At 45.9% G+C, this 19,394-nt stretch overlaps 2 protein-coding genes across 5 annotated transcripts in view; both read right to left on the reverse strand.

Moving 5' to 3' along the window:
• Positions 1-9,316, reverse strand: RPL26L1 (ribosomal protein L26 like 1). The gene is given in 4 exon segments (XM_026007057.2): positions 1-366; positions 1,069-1,209; positions 8,852-8,919; positions 8,922-9,316. Coding segments are annotated over 4 exon segments (444 nt in total). The 5' UTR covers positions 9,028-9,316; the 3' UTR covers positions 1-237.
• A 6,684-nt stretch (positions 9,317-16,000) lies between these two features.
• Positions 16,001-19,394, reverse strand: part of ERGIC1 (endoplasmic reticulum-golgi intermediate compartment 1) — a 103,463-nt gene continuing 100,069 nt past the window's right edge. For all 4 annotated transcript variants that reach the window (XM_072756583.1, XM_072756581.1, XM_072756585.1 and 1 more), the window contains one exon: positions 16,001-17,848. In XM_072756583.1, the coding sequence (XP_072612684.1) occupies positions 17,741-17,848 (108 nt within the window). In that variant the 3' untranslated portion in view covers positions 16,001-17,740. The remainder of the gene's footprint in view (positions 17,849-19,394) is intronic.

Here is a 19,394-nt window from a genome sequence, read left to right on the forward strand (position 1 = left end):
TGATAGTAGAATGAATTTTATCAATAAAACCATGCAAATTCCCCTTCAAATTAGGAACATTTTCCACTGTTATTTATAAAATAATTAATCAAAACAGCAAAGGCAGATTTACAAAGCTACATTATCAATAACAAAACAGGAAGGAAATGAAGTGTTTGGCAGACATCTTAAGTTTCCAAGGAACACACACCAGGCTAAAAGTCTACAGTTAAACCGTGCTTGCACAACAGGTTACATTCACTCCTGCATTTTCTCAATAAGTTCTTCCTTATATTTGCCTTTCTCTTTTCCGACCTGTCGAGATTTGGCTTTGCGTTCAAGAATTTTTTTCCGATCTTTGTCCAGTTTTAGCCTGATGAGAACCACCTGTTAAGAGTGAGAAAACAGATGAAATAAATGAGAAGGATTTATAATTACAATTATTTTGTACAGAAGAGCTTTCCCCAACAATAGCAGTTTGGGTTCCTTCTGCTACCCACCTCCTACCCTCTAACTCCTGAGGATCTACGAGACCAGTTAGATAGTTTAGTGATATCAAATACAATTTGGGCTAGGAAAAATTATACTACCAACATGCTTCTGGTTTGTCTCTCATCCCCTGGCTGCAAAATGCATTGTTTAAAAATCGTATTTCCACCAGCCAAATATGACCACAGATCATAAGGATAAGTAAGACTCACCATTTCTGCCCTTATCTGAAACTCTAGAGGAGAAAGACCCTATACTACAGAGCCAGAAATCAGAGTGCACAGGTGAGTGTGAAGGCCACAGGAAGAGATGTTCTCTCTTCTCTCCCTGGACATCATCTAGTAGGAAAGTGATACCCACAATACCTGGAATCCTCTTGCAATCTGCTCAAAGTCAGAGCCTTCACCAAGGATGACAAAACAGACAAGAAAGAATTCTGGACCCTTGATATTATCACTAAGCCAGTGAATTGAGTAAGCCTGCCTGACCTCCCTCTAGAAATCTTTGCCTGGGGCACCTGAGTAGACAGTACCAACACACGAACTCTAACAACAGCACTACACTACACAGCTGCTACCACCACTCAGTCCCAGACCATACCTTGCTCGTGTGAATGCCCACAAGGACAGTTGTACCATCAGCCTTCTCAAGCTGTACCCACTCCGTGTAGATGACATATTTCTTTCTGTACACCTGGACTACCTTGCCAATTTGCTGACCTTTGCAGTGTCCTCGAACCACCTAAGAGAAAATGCAGAAGAGAATTCCGCCCCCCACTTTAATACATGAACATTACAGTGAGGAAACTAATTATCAGGAACACACAGACTAACATGCAACTTTTTGCACAGAAGATTAACCCTAGCAGTCAAAAGTTAGCTATTTTTTGGCTATAAATCTGCTGTGTTGTTCTAAGTCAGGTAAAATTCTTCACCTGAATTTTTTTCTTATCTAAAACAAAAAATTCCTTGAACTAGGATGGCCGTCACAGAACTAGTCCTGAGAGTAAAGAAGTATAATCACTACACACCCAAAACTAACACAGTCATATCATCAATTTTATCTCCGTTAGATAAAAGTATGTAAAATTTAAGAAAGAAAAAATATAATCGCTCCCAACTGATTAAATGGAGAAGATGGTTAAAAATATACTGAGGAACGGCTGGGTGGCTCAGTGGTTGTGTGAGTCTTTGGGCTCAGGGTGTGATCCCTGGGCCTGAGTCCCACATCAGCCTCCCTGCATGGAGCCTGCTTCTCCTGTCTCTGCCTCTCTCTCACTGTCTCTTTTGTGAATAAGTAAATTTTAAAAATCTTAAAAAAAAAAAAAAAAGATATTATACGGAGACTCTCATGCAACCATTTAAAATACATGTTTTCAAAAAATAACACACGACCTAGGAAAATGCTCAAGATAGAACCTTAAGAAAAAGAAGAAAACAAAGCTTTATATGAAATATAGTCTGAATCTTGTGTATACATTATATACATATATAACACAATGCAATAGAAATCTATCTAAATGTCAGTAATGGTTACCAGGAAACAGATTACAAATGACTTTAAAAAAAAAAAATGTATATTCTTCCAAATTTCAAGATTTTTTTTTTTAAAGAAAGCTCCACGCCCAGCATGGAACCCAACTCGAGTCTTGAACTCACAACCTTGCATGAGATCAAGAATCAGGCACTCAATCTACTGAACCACCCCAGTGCCCCCAAATTTCAAGATTTCTATAATTAACAAATATTTTATAGTCAGAAAAAAATTAAAATGTTAAAATCTCTTGGGCTGTTCTCACATACTAAATATCTACTTACGTGCCAATACCATTCATAACCACCTAGATTACGGTTTCCCTGAAGGCACAGCCTTTTTTTTTTTTTTTTTTTTTAAGATTTTATTTATTCATGAGAGACACACAGAGAGAGACAAGGCAGAGACTCAAGCAAAGGGAGAAGCAGGCTCCATGCAGGGAGCCTGATGTGGGACTCGATCCCAGGACCCCAGGATCACACCCTGAGACAAAGGCTCAACTACTGAGCCACCCAGGTGGCCCAGCACAAGCCTACTAAACAGGAGCTACAATATAACTGATGCTGATTATAATCAACTTAAAGAAAATACCACACATATAAAAAACTGGAGAATCTCAATACTCCTAAAATGTCTATTTAGATTGTTCAGCTTATGTACCAAGGTGGTCTTCACTGAAAATCCACCACACTATGTATGACCAGAGACTTTTATGTGGAAAAGTCTGTGAAAAAGCCCCTCTTAACCATCCTCAAGACTGACAAAAGACGTTAATAAAATGAGTCCAAAGGACCCTGCTTAAAGAAAATTGGACAAATACTAGCCCCAGTGAGGAAACGGACAGGACAAAACTAACCTGGCTGGCCTGGAAAGGGGAGGGAGAAAAGGCAAAGATGGCATCCAGAGTCTGGTTGGACAACTAGATGGATATACCTTTCCCAGAAGCATGGAACATGGGTTAAGAAAGATGTTAGGAGAAAACACTGTAGTTGGGAACAAGCTGAATTTGAGGCATCTCATGACGTTCTAGTAGAGAATTTTATACACAGCTGGAAGATCAACTGGGTTGGCAACAAGGACCTGGGAGTCCTCCAAGGATGACAATTCGGAGCCTGATTTTGCTCAGGGAGCTGGTAGTATGAGGGCAGAATGTAGAAATCTGAGAAAAGTCAACATTTTAGAAAAGCTTGTAAGAGAGACTGGAGTGGCCATAGAGAATGGGAAATCAGGGGACTGAGGGGTTACAGCAGCCAAGGAAAGAATGTCAAACCATGGAATGGTCAACTACAGGAAGGATCAAGGAACAAATGTGACAACAAACTCGTCACTGGTGATCATGGTAAGTGTACTTTCAGTGGAGCAGAGGGATGGAAGCCGTTTATAGTAAGACAATGAGTATATGAGAGATGAGAAGGTGAAGGTAAAAAATAAAACAAAACAAAAAAACAGTCCCAAGGAGCCTGGCTGTGAAGAGCATGAGAGAGTACATATACTAGAGGGAGATGTGAAGTTAAGTGATAATTTCTCACTTTTAAAGAAATGAAAATATGAATGTGTTTAAATGCTTACAAGAATGAGCAAGTATAAAGGAAAAGTTAAAGGAAACTACAGAGAAAAGGGGTAATGGATGGAAGGATCTCAAGAGAAAAGAATGGAAGACCACTGTATACAATGGCAGATGGATTCACTTTAGACAGAAACAGGAATATTTCTTTCATCACAATAGAAGGGAACAAAGACAACAGGGGCAGAAATGGAGGTAAGTCAGAGGGTCTGGAGCCAGGAGCTCAGAAAGGTGGGTGACAGTTTTAATTTCCTCTGTCACGCAGGATGGAGAGTCTTGACCGACGCAGTAGTAGGTGAGATTCGGAAGATCCCAAAAGAGAAAAGGCAGTTGTAACAAACCCACTTGGGACTATTTTACTCTCCTGGTGGAGAAGTGTTTGTCCAATATAGCCTTTGGAGTCAGACCTGTATTCCTGGCCTAGATACTCATTTTCTTTATTATTGAACCTGAGTTTCAGGTTCTTCCTATCTACAAAGGAAACAATTCATACCTCAGGGGCACTGAATGCATGCCTCTTAGGCACTGAAAAAATGGCCACATCTTCTCCCTGGTCTTCCTTTTGTTTATGTCACTTAATTCTCACTCTATAATTTTTTCATTCATCCAACAAATAACGGCTGTGCCCCTGAGGGTGCCAGGCTCTGCTCTGAGGTCAGGCAACAAAAAAGAAAAATTCTCTGGCCTCCTCTTAATGTGATGGGTAATAAGGAGTTAATGAATAAACATGCAAATATGTGATTACTAACTGGAACAGGGCACATAGGAACTTACCTGATTGTATCTCTGGTGATAGCTACATGGCTTTTCATCTGCCAAAACTCACCTGTGCATTTTACTACATATAAATTATGCCTTACTTTTACTTATTTCTCTTCCATTTGTGGAAACATTTAATAATCCATTAAAGGACAGCCGGGGGATCCCTGGGTGGCGCAGAGGTTTGGCGCCTGCCTTTGGCCCAGGGCGCGATCCGGGAGACCTGGGATCGAATCCCACGTCAGGCTCCCGGTGCATGGAGCCTGCTTCTCCCTCTGCCTGTATCTCTGCCTCTCTCTCTCTCTCTCTCTGTGACTATCATAAATAAATAAAAATTAAAAAAAAAAAAAAAAAAAGAATTTTAAAGGACGGCCGGATGGCTCAGTGTTTGAGCATCTGCCTTTGGCTCAAGGCGTGATCCCAGTTCGGGGATCAAGTCCCACATCAGGCTCCACATGAGGAGCCTGCTTCTCACTCTGCTTGTGTCTCTGCCCCTCCCTCTCTCTGTGTCTCTCATGAATAAGTAAATAACATTAAAAAAAATTCATTAATAGCATACAGAAGTACAATAACAAGGTTTAAACAGAATGTTGGAGTGACAGAAGTAACAGGTACAAAATCAGGATTACAGAAAGTTTCAGACTTCAGAGGGGGATGGGGCAGAGATTGCAAGAGAGAGAGGTATTCATTCATATGGTTCCCAAATGGGAAGGAGTGGCTCCAAGACAGACATACATTGTACACTGGGGACCATAAGATCTGCAAAACTGCCCTGTTGGGTAGAAATACTAGTTAATTGTCTGGGAGAGTAACCAAAAGGTTTTCATCATTTGGTAGCAACTGGAGGCTACTACAGATTTCCAAACAGAGTAATATGTAAAAAGTAGAAAAGCTAGAGGCAGGGGACTCGAAATAATCCTGATACAGAATCACTGGAGCTACAAATGAATGTAAAGATGATAGGTCGCATTAAAAAAAAAAAAAAAAAGCAGTAAATCCTGGGCACAGGAGGAGGATGAAGGAGATAGAGTAGAAGAAGTTTAAGCATACCAGCCTTGGAAGCACAAGAATGTAGCAGCTGCCAGGCACAAGGGGAAACCAGGCTAAGCCGAAGTGTTCTTGCAAAGGAGATAATGAGTTCTAAAAAGCCAGCCCAAAAAATAAGAGGCAAGAAGAAGTAGGCATGCAAACTGAATTGAACATATGCAGATCTGGAGATGCAGGGGTCAAAACGAATGCGACTATTTTGGGTGTAGGGGCGGGGGCAGTGTGCTGCAGAGAAAGAAGAACTAGGCATGGGTAAAGGTTCGCATGCGAAACGTGAAGGAGCTTCATAGGCCGGAGAGAACTGGTAAACTCTCACTGAGGAGAACCTTGATGTGGCCTTAACACAGGCCAGAAAGCACAGTATTCTGGTGTATGTCTCCCTGGATGTCAGTCATGGCTCCTCTGAGCTTATCCTGAACTCGCCTAGAATCCTTAAGAGTTACCAAAGGCAGAAAAGAAGTGTTCCTCCCATGAGTCCAACTTTGAATCAGTGTCTTCAGAGAGAGAACAGGTTTTAAAATTTTGACCTTGGGAGTTAGGGCCAGAGATTCCCTCTCCAACCCTGCTGGGATGTGACGGGCAGTTCACATTATCTCAAGAGGCAGCTGGGACTTCAATCACTTCACTTCAGTTCCATAAGCAGAGTGGTGGAGTGAAAGCTCCGGCCTGGCTGAAGGTTGAAACGATTTCCAGCTGTGATGCTGTAACTTGGCACACCTATTCTGGAACCACGTGGATCCTGGACTCAGGGAGCAGGGTGAGTGCAGACAGGCACTGGCAGGGGTGGATATTGGAATACTCGGTGTGGAGGAAGACAAGCTCCAGCAGCTGCAGGTGGGCCCAGTATGCCTCAGTTTAAAAAGAAATAAATTCAAATTGTGTTCATCGCTATGAAACAAGTATAAATGGAGGGTGCTATGATAACATGCTGATTAATTTGTCTGGGAAGGCTTTTCTAGGGAACTGACATTTAAGAAAACACTTGAGAAATGAGAAGTCAGTCAGGCAAAGAGGAGAAGGAAGAGAACTCCGGGCAGAGGGAGGCTTCTGGGCAAAGACCTGAGGGAGCAAAGATCAAGGCATACTTAAGGACCTGAAAAGGCCGGTGTGTCTGAAGTACAGAGCACACAGGGGTATAACAGGATGAGGGGAGGCTGGACAAGGAAACCAGGACTGGGGCACACAGGGCCTTGTTGTCAATGATTTTACATTTCATAGTAAACAATTTAGCACCAAAGATAGGTTCTAAGCAGAACCTGATTTGCAAAAAAATGCCCCTCTGTGGAGAATGCCTGACCAGGATAAGACTGGAAGCTGGAGATGTCTTGAACCAAACTGGAAATGTAAAGGTGTGGTCAGATTCAAGACTTATTTTAGAGATAGGATCAATAAGATTAAGTAATATGTTAGAAATGGGTAGGGATAAGAGAGATGTTAGGGAGAATTTAAAGGTTTATGGCACAGGCAGGTGAAAAGGTGTTGCTTATCAAAGTGTGGAAGATGGGAGGAAAAGCAGATTATAGGTAGTAGCAGTGTTCCGATCAAGAGTACTCCCAGATTGGAAGCTTGAGACGACTACAAGATTTTTAGGTAAAGATGTTCAGCATATAGATAGATCCACAGGTCTGTGCTCTGGAAAGTGGATTGGACTGGGATACAAAAGAGGGGGTTGTTAGCATTGGGCGGACACTGAAAGCTCTCAGAATAGATATTGTCACCCAGGTAGGCAATGTAGGCAAGATGAGAGGTCAGATCAGGTGCAAGCCCTGACAAACCAGCATTTAGAGATCAGAGGAGAAACAGCCAGCAAAGGAGTCTCTGAGAAGTCAGAAGTAAACTGAGCCAGAAGGGTCACAGAAGCCAAAAAGCCAGACTATTTTAAGAAGGAAGGCAGTGCTACCTACACCAAATGCTGCTGAAAAAGTCAAGCATGATGAGACCAAGATGTGTCCACTGGATTTAGTCACAAACAGGTTATCGGTGATCTCAGCCAAAAGCAATTTCTATAAAGTAGTGAGATACAGATCAGACTGGAGAGGGTCTACATATATATGGGGAAGTGAGGAAGCGTAGACAACTCTTTGGTGGATGCTGGCAATACATGTGGAACAGAGAGTAGTAGCTGGAAGGAAAGGGGGGCCAGGAAGAAAATCCAGACCTTCCAGTTTTCTTGCAAAATCAAGAATCTGACAAGGATCCTACATTTCCCTATGGTAGCAATGGGCTGAAGGTACACCACAATCTCCTTTAAATGAGGTGTGAGCTTTCCAGTTGCTATTTTCTTGCCATCAGCCAACTTCTCTTTTTAAATTTGCCTACCTAGTCCTTATATGTATTTGCAATTCCCCCATTCTAGAACATGTCTAATGAGGAGGACCTAGAAGAGAAGTTGCAACTGTTGATCATACCTCTGAACTATTCTTTCCACTCTATTCCTGTCATTGCCTCAGGCTAAGTAATCCCCTGGTTTCAAGCTTCTCCTCAAAATGTTCCTCAAAGTTTCAAAGTATCCCAATGCCTAAGAAGAGGCACCAAATCCCTTTAGTCTTATCCCATTTCATTCTCTAAAACAGCGGTTCTCAATTAGGGGAAGAGGGGATGGATTTTGCCTCTCCCTCCACAGGATCATTTGACAATATCTGGAAATATTTTTGCTTGTCACAAATGTGAGGAAGTACTACTGCACCTAGTAGGGAGAGGCCAGGGATATTGCTAAACATCCCACCATGCACAGGAGAGCTCCTCACAACAAAAAGTATCCAGTGCAAGATGTCAACAGTGCTGAGCCTGGGAATCCCTGCTCTAAAATGAGCTCCCTGCTGACAGGTGCCTTGTCAGTCCTGCTTACTGCTCATGTCTAGAACAGGGCCTGCTCCATAAATACTCCTTCAAGGAGGTAATCTAGCACCTGGTCTATTGCAATCATCCCCCACTCTTCCCTTTCTTAACACGCATCCCAAGCTCTAGGAAGAACAGACAGCTTATACTTTCTCAGAAGGCTCATTCTCCCTCATAATTTCACGCTTCTGACTTGCTGCCTCTCTATTCTCTCTGCCAAATCCAGTACCACCAAATGCCCAGCCTCCAGTATACTCAATGATACCGAAACACTACTCTTACCATAGTGCTTTCTCTGGGAGAACCTGGGTCAAAGAACCACCCTGAACAGCGCTGGGGGAAACTTGCAGCCAACGCACTAAATCGAAAAGCAAAGCTTTGCTTGGATGCTATATTATTTTTCTTAAACAATCGTATTATTAAAGAACTGCATCTGAATGCTCTCAGTTAAGCTGGGGAGGCACACTCTCGTGGCTGTGGCCCCATCTCTGATCCAACACATCTGCAGGGTAACATTATTTGCCAGGGTCCTGAGGACATGGGACTGTAGGACTCCCTCCCCCACGTCCAAGCACACGTGACATTCTGAGGTGGCAGCACAGTGACACGCAGCTGGGTAACGAGAGCCCGAGGGAGACCAACCTGGACCTCGTCGTCCTTGCGGATGGGCATGGAGCGGACGTTGCACGTCTGCCGCAGCTCCTTGGAGCGGGGGAAGGCATGATCTTCCTGCGCACGTGCGAGGGGGCGTTGAAGTGGCGCTTGCGGTTTGTGCTGCAGCCCCAGGTCACGAAGGGGTAGAACTTCATGCTGAACATCTGCAGTGACAGGCGTGGGAAGGAGAGAAGGGTGCTCAGTCGGGTACCAGGGCCTACGAGAAGGAAGGGGGAAGTGAAGGGCCTGGGTGTTACACAGTGTAAGGCCAGCCTGGGGGAACCGGCCTGACCACAGGGGGCGTGGGAAGGCGGCGGCCCCGGGGCCTCGAGGCTCCCTGCGGGAGGAAGGTTCGCGCTGGAGAAGAATGCACCGTTGGAGGTCACGCTAAGAGATCTCTGGGGAGGTGGGCGCCGCCGCGGCACACGGGGGAACGATCCAGTGCGGCGGAGTCCTCCTCACTCGGACTAAACACCAGCGCCTGCCCACTCACCTCGCGCCGGTCAGCTTCGGACCCCAGGCGCGCAAGGCCGGAAGTGAGGGCCTCCTTGCCGCGCGAGCGTACAAAGGAAGCCGAGCCCCATTCGCGTCGGAACGAGATTGGGTGGCGCCCCCTGCGACTTGGGGTGGGAGCGCAGCGGCTCACGCCCGCGGGGCGATGCATCCCAGGGCTGTGCGGCTTCGGGGGTCCTGCCAGGAACCACCAAGAGTTGGCACCGCCGGGGAGAAAGGGCATACTTCTGTACGGCCTGCAACAAAGGCCCACTGGTGTTGTAAAAATAGGTACACCCCGGGGAGCTCGGGGGGCTCAGCGGTTTAGCGCCGCCTTCAGCTCAGGCCTGATCCTGGAGAGCCGGGATCGAGTCCCAACGTCCGGCTCCCTGCGTGGAGCCTGCTTCTCCCTCTGCCCCCCCCCCTGCCCCCCCGTCTCTCTCTGTCTCTCATGAATAAATAAATAAAATCTTTAAAAAAAAAATAGGTACACCAATAGCCTTTCTTATTCTAAACTCTTTCTTTGCCAGTGTTACCCCTCGCAGGGGTGACCTAGACATATTGTCGGGTGCTTAATTAAGCATTTATGATCCAAATGCAATGCGCTGACTTGCTCCTTCAAAATCACTGAGAAGCCTGTCGAAAATGCAAATCTTTGTGCTCCATCATAGTCCTATGAAACCAGGCAGTGGTAGGTCGGGGTTTTATTTTATTTTATCATTATTTTAAAAAATATTTTATTTATTCATTCATAAGACACACAGAGAAAGAGAGAGGCAGAGACACAGGCAGAGGGAGGAGCAGGCTCCATGCAGGGAGCCCGACGTGGGACTCGATCCAGGGTCTCCAGGATCACGCCCCGGGGTGAAGGCAGCTCTAAACCACTGAGCCACCTGGGCTGCCCTATTTTATTACTTTTAATAAATATTTTATTTATTCATGACAGAGAGGCGGAGAGGTAGGCAGAGGGAGAAGCAGGCTCCCTGCGGGGAGCCCCATGCAGGACTTGTTCTCAGGACTGAGGGAATCACACCTGAGCCAAAAGCAGACTCAACCACTGGGCCACCCAGTCACCTCTAGGTTGTCCCTAGGTCTGGGTTTTAAAGCAAGTACTCCCCACCTCCTGCCCAGCCAAAGATTTTGAGGTGCAGCAATGTTTGGAGATTGTGAGAATCAACTGCCTCGCCTGATCTTTCAAAGCTTCCCCCTAGTTAAAAAAAAAAAGTTATTATTTCTTTTAGCCCTGCGGGGGTAGAGCTAGGGTTGTGGAGTCAGACCTGGACCCTTCATGGTGCTTGACCTTGGGGAGACGCCTCCATGTTTCTGAGCCTCAGTTTTCTTATCTGTGAAAGGGGGATGAGCTTAGTAGGTGACTCAGAGTTGTTATGAGGATTAGATGAGCCAATCCGTTGGGAGTGTTTAGAACGCAGCTACAGTGAGCCATTATTCCTAATGAAAGCAGAAGGGCTTGCTCCAGGAGAGCCCTAAAGTCGGGCCTCACATCCACGAGCCCTCAACTTTCAGACTTTCGCCAGTAACTCCCAACGACGCAAACTGAGCGTTCTCTGCTGTAAACCTGTTCAGCACACCTGGGGGGAGGGGCCCCCTGGGCCTCCGCAGCCGGAGCTCGCGGCCACCGCCCCGCCCCGCCCCGCCCCTCCCGGCCCCGCCCACCCCGGGCCCCTCGCGCCCCCACCTCGCCGCGCCCCGCCCAGTCGCGCCCCAGCTCCGCCTCCCCTCCCGGGAAGACCGCCCGCAGGCGCGAGCGCCCCCCGACGGCGAGTCCCGCAGAGACACCCCGCGCAACCCGAGGAAAGGAAAGGCCTCGCTGTGCGGGGGACTCCCGGGGATTGATCGACTCATTCTTTGAAAGAAGTAATTTGGGACGCCTGGCTGGCTCAGTGGTTGAGCGTCTGCCTTCCGCTCAGGTCATGATCCCGGGGTCCTGGGATCGACCTGCATCAGGTCGCGGAGCCTGCTTCTCCCTCTGCCTGTGCCTCTGCCTCTCTGTGTCCCTCATGAATTTAAACAAAAAAAAAATTCATTCAGTTCATATGTATTAAGCACCTACTTGGTGCCACATGTCAGAGAGAAGTCAGACTTTGTGGAGCTCAGTCTCAGTTAACAGATGGACACCCCGGAATTCAGAGAGGGGGTTGTCTTGTTTGACTCAGGCAGGTCCCCTGCTCTCCGTTTATTAGTGTCCTCAGGCATATGGTGATGCAATGTTAAACACCAGCATTTACCCATAGTCATGATCAACCAGGGCACCTGCCTTGATCCCTGAATCTGATAGGTTCTATTTCAGGTTTCAGCCGGTGTTGGAGACTTCTGACCCTCAGACGCAGGGAGGATGGCCAACACCGGGGCTGTTTGTACAAGCCATGGCAGCAGGGAAAGTGGTGTGAAACACGTTGAGGCAACAGCAAAGGCCACCAGGTTCCAAGAGAAAGGAAGTTTGGAGGAAAAGCATGAGAAAGGAGGATCTTAAATGTCTTCACCACAAAAAGGAAATGGCAATTATGTGAGGTCATGGAAGTGTAAACTAAGCTACTATGGTAATCATTTTGCAATACCTGAGTGTATTGCAAAAGTGTAAACTCAGTGTTAAAGCTCCATTATATCTCAAAGTTGGGACGGGGAAAAGAAGGAAGTCACTTTCCATGGGCAAGGCAGTAGTAGAAGCTATTAGGACTGCTCATAGAAAGTCAGAGGGTTCTTCTCCAGCAGTCCTTACAGGGTTCATCAGATCTAAGGTCCCCTACCCCCCCCAAGTTCATTGATTCATACATTCATTCACTCACTGGCTCCTCCTCTGTGCATGCATCTCTTATCTATCATGCTCATTCTTAACTCATTTACCTACTCATTTACTTCAACATCTATCCATTTGCTCATCAATTTATTCACAGGTACTAGTACTTTAGCCACAGTACAGGCTTAGATCAAGGAGATCTGGGGAAGACGGAGATCTAGTCCTTGATCACAAGGAGCACAGATCCTCACTGGTGGAGGGCAACCATGAAGACAGATCATTTACAACCCAGGATAATCAAGGTATATTCATGATCAACCAGGGTGGGGAGGCATTTCTTTACACCCCTTGCCCCACAGCTCAGTAAAATTAAGACAGGTGCAATGACATCACCAGATAAGATCCTGAGAGCCTGAGGCTCAGTCACTCTAATGAGGACTTAGTGGGATCAACTACTATCTTGCCTCATGTCCACCCTTGGAAACATGCACAGGAACTAGTATAGAAGCCCAGGACCTAGGACAGTGCTAGCACAGAGGAAATACCCAGGGAATAATATTTTTATGTCTCTGAGGCAGAGAGTGGTATGGTAGGGAAATATGTGAGTCCTGATTCTGATTGCCTGGGTTTGGATCTCCATCACTTCTTGGCTGTGCAACTTTGGGGAAGATATTTAGCCTCTTAGTTACTCACTTTCCTCATCTGAGAAATGGGAGTAATAAGAGTACTTACCTCATTGGTTTCATGCTGGGGTTAAATGAACCCTTAGCACAGTACCTGGCACAGAGTAAGCACTTAATAAACGGTAGAAATTATTGTTAAATGAATAGTAATGGCTAATTTTACTTGGCTGAGCATTTAATGTCAGGTATTGTGCTAAATTTACAAACGCTGTTATTTAATCTGGTAAACAATCCTCTGAACTGTTCCTTTCTCAGGTGAAAAAACAGGTTCTTTGGGGCACCTGGGTGGCTCAGGTGGTTAAGTGTGCAATTCTTGATTTTGGCTCAAGTTGTGATCTCAGGGTCATGAGTTTGTGAGATTGAGCCCTGTCTGGCTCCCTGCTTAGTGGGGAGTATGCTCCTTGATTCTCTCTCTCTCCCCCTCTGCCCCTACCCCCACTCACACCTGCACTCTCGAGAGCTCTTTAAAAAAAATAAAAGGTTCTGAATGATTTTTTAAAAGTAGGCTCCACACCCAACATGGGGCTTGAGCTCATGACCCTGAAATCAAGACTCACATGATCTACCGACTGAGCCAGTCAGGCACCCCAAATAGGTTCTGAATGAGATGGGAGCAGAGGATGAACATGAACCACAATTAGATACTCAATATGCATATTATTACCTTGAAGCCAATAAAGATAATGATGAGATCCATAGTCCTTAACATAGGAGGAGGTCTATTGTAGGAGGTCTATTTACTCTGAAAAGAGTAAACTACAAAATAGTATTAACAGCACGATCCCATTCTGTTTACGGAAGAATATCACTAAAATGTTAACAATGATTATCTCTGATTAGTGGAATCAGGGCTCACTTTAATTTTTCCTTTTTTGCTCTTTTCTGATTTTGCTCCAGTGGGGTCATGAGCATGTATTATTTGTGTAATTAAAATGTTTTAAGGGCCCTAAATTTTTAAGAGGATCCCCAAATGTTCAATTTAGCTTCCCCTGCAGGTTGTTTAAAAGGAAGAAAACCAAAAGTACCCTCACTACTTTCAATTTCCTCCTTTTTGGGAGGTGGGGGCCAGTTCCCCCTTTGGACATGGATAAGATGCTCTTGGGGATTGAGGCCGAACCATACAATTCTTCATAACCCTGGAGTCAGGTGGACAGGAGTTTGAATTCTAACTTTACCACCTGCTGGCTGTGTGACGGAGAAAAGTTACTAAATCTGTTTTGTCCTTTGTAAAAAGGAGGTTAACACCCACTGGGTAGGATTGCTCTGAGGACTGAGAAAGACAAGGCCCAAACAATCATTCCTTGCCTGGCACGTGGAGAATGCCCAACTAGGGTAGCTGTTTCTACAAGAGGGAAGAAGTAATAACTTTATTTTGGTCAGAATAAAGTGCATGACCTCATCACTACATGACTGACCAAAGACAACAGCTGGGAACGGAAAAAAGTCTTGGGGGAATGTTCTTCGCACAGTCTCCCTCTCACATTCCTGAACACGGCAGCTATCTGCTGGAGCAGCTACTGAGCCAATTTCTTAAGAAGGGATTAGGACCACCAGTGGCCTGCCCCATTGAGAAATTGTGTATCTTTGTTTCTAGCAAGAATCAAAAAAGAATCTGTGACATAGAGTAATAAAAACGAACTACAGCTGCCACTTATAAGCTCTGCTGCTACATCCCACTTCTTCCCAAGCCTCACACCCACTCTGTGATATCTGACCCCCTCAGGCAGCATGGGCTGCAGGACTTGAGCATCTCTCTTCCCTGATACACCTCTGTAACTTCACCTCTTGTGCACCTGCAACCCCTCCCCGCACCCAGGGGAAGCCATTTCTGTCTGAGCTGCCACAGCCCCAGACCTATGACCACCCCTTCTGTGAGTGTGTGCCACAATCCCTGATGGAGAATTCCTCTTACACAAAAACGCTGTGATCTGTTCCGGGTTGAGATAATCTAAAGAATTGGTTTAAGAGAGAAATCATAAAAATGACACCTACCTTAAATGGTTTATGTCCACTTAAAATGCATTCACCAATCTTTTGACCCTGAAGCACAGCTTTTTCATTGAGAAACTGCTGAGTTCTTCATTTTCCTTGCATGAACTGTGTACTCACATAAACCAACCCAAGAGTTCCAGTCTGGGGTTACTTTAACGCGGGGAACTTATTAGACCATTTCCACGTGATAAAGAATCCTCAAGGACATCCCCCTGCACCCCCGCCCAAGTCTTTTCGGTAAGGAGTCTTGCTCACTCTAATTCAGGAGCATTTTGAGAAAGGGGTGGCGGCTCACCTTTATCAGGTCTCTGCGAAGTAGAAAACTTAGTTGTACTAGATTCTTCCATTTTTCAATCTATTCTCACATCATTACAGCACACAGCACAGCTGGCATAGACAGGTTTGGGAAACACACACTTACTACCAGTAAGCATATTACTATTGACCTCGAGCTTTGAGGGTCACAGTGACTCTAGTATCAGGAGTTAAAGAGAGAATGGAGGGAATCAGGGAAGAGTTTCTTGCAGGCTGGTTCACACCCACATTTCATCCGTGGTGAATGATCCATGTTTGTGCTGTTCTAGGTGAAAGCCCTGAAGGACTGGATGGTAAACAGCCATGTAAATCTCAGCTGATGATGGTGCCCCCCTTTCCTGAGCTGAAGGTTGAACAAGGAATGCCAGATCCTTGGAAGTCAAGAAGAGTTTATGAAACTTTTCATTTATGCAGCCCTTGGTTCAAAGCTGTGGGAAAATATGTTAGCCTGTTCTCAAAGAGATTATATTCTATTTTGGAATACCTATATGGAACAACTCCTATCTTTGAAATTTTACCATGTACCCCTTTTCTGCATACATGAACTCGCTCTGATCCAGGATGACTGACTTGCACATTTTATAGATTTAATTTTGATGACAGTCCCATGAGACTGTTTTATTTTACTCTCCTCATTTTCACCTGAGGAAAAAAGAGGCACAAAGTGGTAAGGACCTGGCCTGAGGCTACGCAGCTTGAAACTGGCAGATCCAGGCATATTCTGTAGGGATTCAACAAAGGAAGGGCTGGCTTCATGGGGTCCAGATTTTCTGATCATCCTGATGGATCCTCTCCCCATTTCTCAATTTTTCTCCTCTAGAATTAAATTCCATTCTGACTGTGATCCCAGCCCCCAGGCTAGCCAGCCACAGTCAAGTAGAAAGAAACACACAGCAATACTTCTGAAAATCAGCCTTTTAATCTATTTGAGCCCAATGAGTGGGGAAAGAATTAAACTATTTTTCCCCCTTGATTTTAAGAGAACGGGTCAGAGGTGTCTCTTCCATAGGAAACCGACAGCCCTCATGTCCTCAAGAGTTTGTTTGTTTTTTAAAAAGCATAAAAGTGGAATTTCAACTCATGTGCATGCCACACATTTCCCCGCCCCACCCTGCCCACCCTCTCCAGGTGCAGGTATTCACATACCAAAGAGACTCCTTTCAGTAACTGTGGAACAGAAAATGAAAAAAAAAAAAAAATCCATCCAAGTGGCCACAGATAGCAGAGATAACCAAATGCAGTTTACACTCACAACATCAGTCAACTCATATGCAGAAGGGGACACTTTTCTAATTGGAATCCAAAGCCAAAAATTACAAATGGCAAAGACTTGAGCTATCCATATAGATCATTTAAAAACTTCCACTGGACACACCCCTTAATTACAAAAGTATGCAAACAATCTTGATATAAATGGAAAACAGGCAGGCAGCTCTCTCCCTGGGACACAAGGGCGTACCTAAAATTCCCTGGGTGGAATTCATGCCTGGACCATTGCCGCTCCCTTTCAGGACTAAAGGGGAAGGATGAGCGTGAGTAGCAGGGTAGGGATCTATCTCAGGAGAAGTGGGAAGACAGTGGAGCTGCCCTAGGGACCAGAAACACATGTGTGGCCCGTGATGGGGGAACTCAGTGGCAAGTGGGCCACAACTGGGCTGCAGAGAAGTCCGAGTGCTATGCACCCCTCGGGAGCCTGGAAGATAGATGTTCAAAGACAGGAGGACTGGCCTGCTTTGCTTCCCCCACCTAAGGCCGTGGCCTGACAGCAACTCTCTGGAAGATGGTGAGACATGATTATTTTAGGGCTGCAGAGAAGGATGCTTTCTGTCTGGGACAGAAGGATGCAAACCATGTCTGGTGTTCAAAGGATGTCTCCCAGGTTAAAACCAGCCCTTCCACCAAGAGATGCTGTTGCCACACAGCACAGGGGCTGAGGCACATTGGCGGGGGGCCGGGGGTCAGAGAAACAAGGTGAAGAGAGGAAGGGGAACTCGCCATCCAACGTTTCCAATGGGCAAACCCAAGTCACCACCACTGCTACCCAAACACTGGGCATCTGCCTCACAGGAGAAAAAGAAATGGGTGGGGGTGAGGGACTCAGGGCCAGATTCCAGGATGGGCAAAAAGGGACAGAGCAAAAGAGAGGGTTCCATCTACGGCGCCACATCTCAGGGCTTGCCTGGGAAGTTCCATTCTTTGTTGAAGGCGCCGAGCAGAGGCACCTTGAGAGCCTGGTCTGCAGGCTGGTTGCCCAGGAAAGAAACCCAGTGATTGGTGCATCCAAATGGTGGGAGCTTCAGGATTGTCAAAGCCTGGCTGAGACCTGGTCGACGTGGATTCTGGGCTGTTCCCCTAAGAAGGAAGGAACTGTAGCCCTCCAGGGAATGGTCCCTGATATCCTCGAACCCACTATGCCTGACTCTGGTCTTGGGGCTCCCCAGGAAAAGGGGCACCACAACCACAGGCAGTGGAATTCATCTAAAATTAAAGATGGGGAAAAGAGGTAGCTGCAAAACCGTGAGCCACCCCCGACCTCCCCCAACCAGATCCTGGGCCAGATAAGAGGGCAGGAGGAGACAGGGCGCTGGAAGCAGGGCTGGCGGTCTCCCTGGGTCCTTGGCCATTGGGCCCAGTGGGTCATCAATGCATCTTGCCCAGCTGAATCTTCTTCCAAGCCTCCGAGGCTGTGAAGATACAGGAGTCCAGGATGCCAGCGACAGTGAAGGTCCCACCGATGATGGCACAGATCTGAGAGGAGGGGCAGGTCAGAGGTCAGTGCTGGATGGAGCGCCAGGCCAGACCCCTCCCAAATCATGAGACCATGGAGCTATGCAAGTACAGATACTCTGCCCCATAACCAGCAGGGTCTGGAACATCGCCAGGGCTCAAAACTGCCCCCTCCATACTGGATGACAAATTTAATAATAATAAAAGCAGTCATTATCAGCTCCTTTAAATCCCTTATTAACTTTCTGAATGCAGAAGGAGATTATTAGACCCATTTCATAGGTGAGGAAACTGAGGTTTAGTTAGGTAAGTAAGTTCACACAGTAAGTAGCAGAGCTGTGACTTGATCCCAGGTATGTCTTCACCCTGGAGCCTGTTGTCTTAACTTCCACTCTAAATTTATCAGATTTTTATTTATTTATTTATTTATTTATTTTTTAATTTATCAGTTTTTATGATCCCATTTACAGGTGGATGAGTGGAGGTTCAGAAAGGCAGTGCCATTGGCCCAATGTCACACAGCCAGGAAGTGGCAATCCGAAGTGAACTCGGATCTGACAGGTCCAGGCCTAGTGCTGCCTGTTACTGTGATCTGGGAGGGGCTACACAGGCAGCAGTGGATGGACTGGAGCGAGAAATCAATCTCTCACTCTCAGAACCTTGCACTCACTGTATTGGGGGGATGACTAGCAATCAAATAATCACACCAACAATGCAATATCATAACCAAGCCAAGTGCTACAGAGGACAGGGGGCCCCATAGTGCTACCAGAAGGCTTACATTAGTGCAGAGCTTCTTATGGCACTATATACTTTGGGGACCAGAAAGTTCTTTGTTCTGGGAGGGCTGTCCTGTGCACTGCAGCATGTTGATTAGCAGCCTCTCGGGCCACCACCCAGGAGATGCCCATAGTATGCTTTCCCTCCTGTTGTGACAACCAGAATGTCTCCAAACATTGTCAAATGTCCCCTGGAGGTGAAACTGCCCCCAGTCAGGAACTGCAGTAGTTGGGTGGATGACGATGATGAATGTCACCTGTATGTCTGTACTTCCTACCTTCCTGCCACATAATTAAATAGAAGTATGACAAAACAGAGCTTACACAGCACTTTCTCTGCACCAGGCAGGGCTTGAGTGCTTTGTGTCTCCCTCTTTCCTGAATCCTCAGGCCAACCCTAGGGAGTCCTACTCTTCTACCTATATTCCAGCCAAGGAAACTGAGGCACAGAGACATTGAATCACTTGTCCAATGCCACTGTGTAATTAGTGGTTGAACTAAGGTTCAAAGCTTTGGAGTCTGCACTCTTGACATGACACTCTGTTGCTTCTCAGGCATGAGACTTCTCTGCCTAAATGAATTACTAACTTTGCTTTGAATTTGTCAGGATTCTACTTGTGACGATATCAAAACAATGCTACGTTTTACTCAAAATTTTCTGGCTTATCGGTTGCTTTCAGGTTCCATAAAAGAATCAAAGTATAGATGACAGGAGATAAAGGAAGTTCACAGAACGCTTGCGAGGCAACTTTAAATGTATTTTTCCTCTTGAGCACATACTTCATGCC

This window comes from Vulpes vulpes, chromosome 4 (assembly GCF_048418805.1).
Source record: "Vulpes vulpes isolate BD-2025 chromosome 4, VulVul3, whole genome shotgun sequence".
Taxonomy (NCBI): domain Eukaryota; kingdom Metazoa; phylum Chordata; class Mammalia; order Carnivora; family Canidae; genus Vulpes; species Vulpes vulpes.